Genomic DNA, 8,146 nt, shown 5'->3' with positions numbered 1-8,146 from the left:
TTTTATACATAAATAAATAATATACTATACCTTCATGAGAAATTTAATTATGATTCTCTCTATTGTAACAAAAATATTTTATTTATATGTTCATATAAAAACTTAAAATAATATTAATTATATTTTCTCACTTAATTACGATTAAAAAATATTTCACTATTCCAGCAATCCTAGAGTAAAAGAGAAATTTATTAAAAGAAGATAAATTAGGAAGTTTATCAAATAATCTTAATTTAATGGTTAAATTTTTATCTGGGTATTTTTGTACAAATAAAAAATAATAAAATTTTAATATTACTTTATGAAGTATTTTCTTTTAAAAAACTGTATTAAATATAAAAATCAAACATCCTTATCTTGAGATTTTTTAGAATCTTAAGAAAATATCCTCCAATGAAACGCTTCCGAAGGATTAAGATCACAATACTTGATACATAAAAAACAGAAAAAGGAGAATTCTTGATGAAGTAAAAAAAACGAAAAAAAAAAAAAGGTGTAATTTGAAGCTTTGATATTTGTTAATTTGCTTAACTTTACGTGGGGCCCAATGAACCCCTGAACCATTTCCTTCTTTCAATGAAACAACTGTATACACTTCTTCCCTTTCGTATATATCCTTCTCCCTTTCTCTCTCTTCTATTTCCTCTTTCACTCCCTCTTCTATTTCATTCACACCAGGTTCTCTTCTCTCTCTCTCTCTCTCTCTCTGCACCCTTTCTGTGGTTCCTACATGGAACTATAATTCATTTTATTTAATTATCTTATTTTTTGGTGCAGGAGGATCTCATGTACTCGCTGGTGGATCTCAACTATATTGAAGAAGATCATGATGGCCCTTGAAAATCGAGGTTTTTGTCACTCTCACTCTAATCCTTTGATCTGTTTCTTTTCTTCTTCTTTTTCTTTTTAATTGTCGTTTTCCTTCCAATCAACGGCAAATCGTTTTCGTTGCGTGCGAATTCTTCATCTCATTTTGCATTTGGTTCCATTCTGATTTTATTGAGTTGTTGAAGTGCAGTTTGGGACTCCATGGTTCCCAAGTTGCATGCTTGGTGTCAATAGATGTCTCTTAATCAAATGTAGGAATAGTGGGGGTGTGTAGATAGTGAACTTCATGAGATGCGATGTATAATTGGTGTTAGCGTAATTCATGCAGTTAAATATTTAGGGTAATTGGTGTTATTTTTTGAAATTGGTTTTATATTTATACCCCCCCTCTTTCCCACAGCCGTAGGAGGCTAGGACTATAAATAAATGTAGCCTCTGGGGGGTGTTGCATTATTGATTATATGAGCATTTTTAGTAATATTGGTGTTCAGACTTTCCATTTCTCTGCCTTGGACTGTTGGTAGGTTTAGAATTGCAGCAGGTTCATTGAGAACTGATCTTGTTATCCGGGTTCTTGAGATTAAGATGGGTTACAACATTGTTGAGTGCATGCTTTGATTCACAGTGTTTAGTCGATTAGTTAGTTGCGACTGAATGGCACTGCCATTTTAGTGTTAAACTGTATTGTTCCATTAGGTAGGGAGGAGTCATTTCTTTGCCAATTCCTGAACTTGACTATCACTTTTGTATCCCTATCTCATTGCCTGTAAATTATCATAACTATCTTAAACAACGTCAAACAATTCAAACTTCAGATCAGGACTTCACCTGAGTTTTACTTTAACACGCAAAATTGAACACCTTATTTTCTGTTTTGTGGTTTCTTGGTCATTATAGCTTTCCTGTCACTGTTAAGTGTTAACGCTTACTTTCCAGACATGTATCCTAACATCTGCAGATCATGTGGTACAATATTTTGCTGGTAGGAGTTAACACAGTGCAAGTACATACAAATTTACAAAATTAACTGAGTGAATTGTTTTTCATGTAAAAGTGCAGCACATTTAGATGTTTTGTATTTGTTTAAATGGAGGGTTTTCATGATCCAATCGGGTCATTTGAGAGGCTCAACCTCAATCCAAACTGTTCTTGTCACAAATGGTAGAAATCAAATAAAAACTCCTTTTTGAGTTTGATTGGGCTTTAAGCCTTGGCTTATTGGTGTTTCTTTGTAGTAATAATGTAAAATAACAGAAATTATATTGACAAATAGCACACAATTCAGTGTCAAACTCTTTCATTGTTTATAACAACTCTTAATTTAAGGCAAAACAAGAGCATGCACATCCAGTTACTGAACTTGAGATCCTACCTGGGCTAGGATCAGAAGGTGGGAAGACAGGTAAAACATGTTATTACAGAATTGGTCTTAAGATCCTATCTAAAATGTTAAATCATATTAAGCATATGGATATGAAATAACAAAAATAACCGTATAATCATAACTAATGACATTTTCAAACTACCACCAGCAGTGCCAGATGACATTTTCATGCCAGCAAAACCAAAGCACAAATAAATCAAGCCGACACAGAACCAAATCACTGGAACAGAGCACCACTACATATCCATCCTAGCAAGCACTAAAGCAGAAACAGATTGAACGAGAGAGTGGTTCAACACTTCAGCCACTCAGTTGTTGGCCACTCTGGCACTGTTGAACCCAAGCGGGGGTCAAACTACCACAAATTAGAGACACACTAAGCACCAACTGTTGCGCTAGGGTTTGGGGTGAGAGAATGTGATTGAATGGGATGTTTTAGATGAGGTCACATGGGGTGCTTATGGTTTGGGTGGGCTAGGATTTTTGTTTAAAATATGACTTGCATTGCTGTATAAATGGTGGCTCACCTAGATTGAATAAATCACTCATTTTCTCCAATTACACATGTTTGCTCAACAATCCTAATGTGTTCTCACCTTACCAAATTGGTGTGTGTTTGACGTTAGAGCAAGCATAAGTTTATGCAGTCATATGAGTTAGATTGCATTCTTAACAGTCTTGACAGGCAATGTCAATGATCTTGTGATGGAAAAGCAAAATAAATTGATTTTAGCTCAAATGAAATCACTAGAAATTAAAATATATATCTAAGTTACTTGCTTTGATAATGTAGTTTATTGAGTTCCCTTACCACAGTAGTTATTCTATGCTCCAAAAGTGAATTAAGTCATGCCTCAGAAAGATGATTGATATCGATTAAATTTAGGTCAAACTTATTATGTAACAGGAGTACTTGCCATGACTCAAACTTGTAGCCTCCCCTCCCAATCATCACTATGGTCTTTTGCGGGAAAAGCCTGGTGAAATAGTTCTCTTTCAGCCTGGGGCCAGCAGAAATCTACCTCGAGGACTTTTCCTCATGCCATTCGGGGTGGGGAATCTCCCTAAGGATGGATTACCACTAAGTGAGGCTACTGGTTTTCATGGGATACAAACCTGTGCACTTTGAGTGGCAAGTGCTCCAAGCTTATCTGAATCCCTTCAGCCAATTGAGTCAACTCTCATTAGTAAATTATCTTTTTTTTTCAGTTGCATTGTGTCTTGGGACTCTTGGGTAGCAATCTTTAAATGTATGTTGTAGGCTAGCAAAACCTTTTCATGTTAGGAGGTTTCTTTGGATTTTTGATTCTGCAATTTTATGATTTGAAACCTACATGATTTGTCAGTTATCATCTCATGATAAGCTGAAACATATTTCCAGTTCTGCAAGCAGTGAACCAAATCTTCATGGAAATGTGAATTGTGTGTAAAATATGCTTTTGCATGCTGTTTTGTAGTGTACTTCTGATCATGTATATGTAATATTTTTCCAAATATTATGCTATAGCACATTTCATTCATGTCATATTGTTTCCTGCTTTTATATGTGCAGAAAAAATGCAAATAAACTGTGAGGCATCTCTAAAGTGCCTTCATGGCAAGGGATTCCCTTGCAACTTGCATTATAATGGGAGTTCTATGGATGTCCTGACTACAGAACTGAAAAATGAGCCTGGTACTTATTCAGCTGGGGATATTGCTGAAACTGACTGCCTTTTAGGCAGTGAGTTTCTTGAGCCTTCCAATGCATTTCATGGCAAACCTAATTATCATCATGATTACAGAACCTGGGCAGCCTGCCGGTATAACTCTCACAAGATGCATCAAAGCCAAGTGAATGCTTTTGAGAACCATTTTTACCCTTATCCTGTTGAGAACCAGCTTCAGTATGTTCAAATGGATATGTTTGCTGAAGGTTACTCTCATGATTTCCAATACCAAGAATTTCAGTATTTTGTGGTCATAGACTTTGAGGCTACCTGTGACAAGGATAGAAATCCCCATCCTCAAGAAATAATTGAGTTTCCATCTGTCATAGTGAGTAGTGTGACTGGTCAGCTGGAAGCATGTTTTCAGACATATGTGAGGCCTACTTGCCATCAGCTTCTGAGTGATTTCTGCAAGGATCTGACTGGTATCCAGCAAATTCAGGTGTGTTAGGGAAAAAGTTTGCACTTACAACGTGGAAATGTTACCTAAGTTGGTATTGAACTAACAATGACATTGCCATGCATATTCCAAGTATCCTGTTTTCTGTAATATTTGTAAACAGTAACTCCCTTAGTGCAAGTAAAACAATATTTTGTGGCATCTCATACCCATCTTGTTGACTTGTAGCTTTTGTTTCCTTTTCTTTTCTTTTCTCTTTTTGGGAGGGAGGGGGGAAGATTTTCATGGAGAAAAGACCGTTCTGGTAAACTCACCCTATGTTGGGCTATTTTTTATGGTTTAAACTATGGACCTGAAGTCTGATGTACCATGCAATTACAATTTAGTTTGAGTTATTTCATGTATAATACTTCAATTTGACCCTATTCTGTTGCAATTTTGTTATGCAATATGTTTAGAAATCTAACATCCAACCAATTTTTTATTGGCATCAATGGAATAGCTAGAAAATTTAATGATTAAATTCAAACTAGATAACAAAAAATTGAAGAACTGGATTTGATCCTTAGGAAGTTATTTGTAAATTTGCTAATTTGTTCAGTTGGTTATTCTAGAAATGGAAAGGGAAAGGAATGTTGGTTGAACTGTTAAGTAATTTACTATCTGTTGATTGTGAACTGATCATAATGTTGTCAATGGGTTTAATTGGGGTATGTATCTGTGGTTGCTTCTCACAATTCTGCATTTCTGTATCTTTATCCTCCACCATTTGTGTGTTTGTTTATATTTAATAATATAATTGGTTTGGGCTTGGGTATCTGTGGAATGCCAAATATTAAAAGGGTTCCTTTTAAACTCAAGGGTATTCTCCTCAGAAGCGAGGGATTCACTTAAGAGAGAAAAATGAGGGGTTTATAGTCTAATAGTCATTTAACAATGGATTTAAACGCCTGCATAGTTTGTTATATATGTGCAAACATTTCATCACAGCTCAACTGTTGATTTTCTAATTATGGCTATAACTCCTCACTTTTTCCTCTAAAGTGAATCTCTGAGCCAAATCCTAAATTCACGTTGCTCTGCAGCATGATGTTATGTATGGATAGCATTTGGTGTTTTTAGAAAAGCATATAGCTACACTTTATTACTTTGAACTGACAGTAAAAAGAATGTTAAGTGCTGTACAGGGTTTCAGTCACGATGATATGTAAACTTTTCCTTCACATCATTAAGAATATTACTTTCTGGGTGTCCTCTTAGTTTCTCACCCTTTTTGGTTGTCTGTGCTAGAAATTACATAAATACGAAATATAAAATGTTTGACATCTAAAATGCTTGACTTCTGAGATGGGAGTTATTTAAAAGCCACGACTAGGACTATTGCTGAGCAGCCCTGGGGAAACCTTTCGGATTCTGCTTGGAGATTATTATTCAATTGTAGAAGGATCATACTATTGTCGATCCTAGTTGTTACATATGACTACTAGTTTTCCATGACCTATAGAAATTCACTTTCTACTCATCAATTATATTCACCTTTTCATTCTTGACTGAGGACTTAAGGTAGTTAATTGATTTCCCTACTACTGTATGGTTCAGGTGGACAGGGGTGTTACCTTAAGTGAGGCTCTCTTGAGGCATGATAAATGGCTTGAGAATAAGGGGATAAAGAACACCAACTTTGCTGTGGTTACATGGTCTAACTGGGACTGTCGGGTGATGCTGGAATCTGAGTGCCGATTCAAGAAAATACGAAAGCCTCCTTATTTTAACCGGTAAATGCTGCATCGTTAGAAGTAATTGCTGTCTTCTGAGTTTTTCAGGATTCATTTTCAACTGACTCTTGTTTATCTGCTGCTTAACTTCTGTTAGCTGGATCAACTTAAAGATTCCTTTCTGTGAGGTTTTTGGCACTGCAAGGTGTAATCTAAAGGAGGCTGTTGAGATGGCAGGTTTGGAGTGGCAGGGCCGTGCTCATTGTGGCCTGGATGATGCCAAAAATACTGCTCGCCTGCTGGCACTGCTTATGCACAGGGGTTTTAAATTTTCCATTACAAGCTCTATCATGTGGCAGACTGCTGATCAATCCTTGATGTGGAAACAGTCACCTGAGCAAATGGGTGTTTTCCCTCATTCCCCACACAAAGCGAAGGATATGAATACTCCCATGTTTCACTATAACCCTTGTTGTTACTGTGGAGTGAAAAGCAGTAGGGGCATGGTTAGGAAGCCAGGGCCAAAGCAAGGGAGCCTCTTCTTTGGATGTGGAAATTGGACTGCAACTAGAGGTGCCCGTTGCCCATACTTTGAATGGGCTCCTGCCTAACTGAAAGCACTTTGTGTTTAAATATGATCAGATCAAGCTTTCTTATCTGTTCTATGTAAAAAATGAACTAAAAAATATATGGAAAAGAGAAAGTGGAAGTGGGTTTTAAAAGTAGGGGTGTTGTCTCCAAGTTGAAGTATGCATGCCTGGCTGCCTGGTTAGCGTGGACGAAAATAGTTGGCTCAGTCAATTATTTGTTGTGTATGCTAAACATCAAAGTAGTCTTCTAAATGAGAAGGGGCTTCAGCTTGTAAAGCTGACTACTTGACTGGAGAATCATTTGGGAATGTAAGGAATGAGTAGTTAGGACGATGATATACTTGCTCAGGCATCCTAAAATATGCTAAATAAACCGTGAGATAGGGCTGTTTGTTTCCTTGCTCTAATGGCAATGGCTATATATGCTTGTGGTTACTTCCCTGCATTTTTCTGTGGACGATAATTTAACTTTGATATTTACTGCTGAACGGTCATAACTCACAAGCTAATGTGAGTTTCATTATAGGAAAGACTAATTTTGGGGTGAGAACCTAAACTTTCTATTTGTCTCTGAGCAAAGAAAATGAGAAAAAAAAAAGTGAAATTTTGAATTGAAAAGAGAACGTGAGGAAATACTTCTGTATTTAAAAGCCCTTTTTTCACATCTTTCTCTTTATTTTTTGATTCAACTAAATATAAAAAACATATCGTATTCTCTTCTTTTGACATTCTCCTGTCATCTATTCAAACTCAGTAACTTGATTGTAAGTGGTTGAAGATACGGAAGCTGGGGTATTGTAACGTGTTACTTTTTATATTTACCATAAGTCACCTATTTTACGTGCTAAGCACTAACTTGTAATGAAAAATATAACTTAAAAGTAACTCTAATTTCAAAGAATGTTCAGAGTCTTCATGAAAAGTGAACTCCGCCTAATGATTTTGCAATAAATGTGACATTTTATGAAAAAAAAAAGTGGACATTTATTGCATTAAAGTTATAAAATATACCATACATGTTTCTCTTTTTCATTAAATTTTACTATTATTAGTTATTTATCTCACATTTATTACATTAAAGTTATAAATATACAATATATGTTTCTCTTTTTCATTAAATTTTAGTATTATTAGTTATTTATCTTAAGACTCGTGTTAGTATTTTCCTTTTCTTTTTAAGAATCCTGTCTTTTGAATTATTTCTATTTTGATCAATTTATGATTTTAGTTTCTTATATTTTTTCTTGCATAAGTTTTATCCTCCAATATTTTTAATTTCTCTGATCATTTTCAATATTTTTTATTCAAATATAGTTTAGGATATTTGAAATAAAAAAATAACTTGAACAATTTAGAAGATAAATTTAATAAAATTTGAAATATTTTATAAGATGAAAATTTTAACGATGGAAAAAATTTGGGATTATCTATTTTTGGAAAAAATATGATATGATTAATGGATTTTTAATAAAAGTGGATTTAAAAATATTTAATTGATAGAAGTTTCAAAAAGAAAGAAT

The 8,146-nt window shown here is 34.9% G+C and overlaps 1 protein-coding gene across 1 annotated transcript; it reads left to right on the top strand.

The window, feature by feature from the left end:
• Positions 1-465: 465 nt before the first annotated feature.
• On the top strand, positions 466-7,169 carry LOC113854067 (ERI1 exoribonuclease 3-like). The gene is made up of 5 exons (XM_027484901.1): positions 466-678; positions 778-848; positions 3,765-4,363; positions 5,921-6,096; positions 6,194-7,169. Exons 2-5 carry the CDS (start codon positions 827-829, stop codon positions 6,645-6,647), a joined length of 1,251 nt encoding a protein of 416 aa, XP_027340702.1. The 5' UTR covers positions 466-678; positions 778-826; the 3' UTR covers positions 6,648-7,169.
• Positions 7,170-8,146: the final 977 nt, after the last annotated feature.

This window comes from Abrus precatorius, unplaced genomic scaffold (genome assembly GCF_003935025.1).
Source record: "Abrus precatorius isolate BTA unplaced genomic scaffold, Abrus_2018 Scaffold11, whole genome shotgun sequence".
Classification (NCBI taxonomy): Eukaryota; Viridiplantae; Streptophyta; class Magnoliopsida; order Fabales; family Fabaceae; genus Abrus; species Abrus precatorius.
This window is presented reverse-complemented; position numbering and strand designations above follow the sequence as displayed.

Bases quoted from the DNA above. Each gene is read 5' to 3' on its own strand.
- LOC113854067 (XM_027484901.1), top strand. From the start codon at position 827: ATGATGGCCCTTGAAAATCGAG. The intron at 849-3,764 runs GTTTTTGTCACT...TTATATGTGCAG, and splicing joins GATGGCCCTTGAAAATCGAG to AAAAAATGCAAATAAACTGT. The intron at 4,364-5,920 runs GTGTGTTAGGGA...TGTATGGTTCAG, and splicing joins CTGGTATCCAGCAAATTCAG to GTGGACAGGGGTGTTACCTT.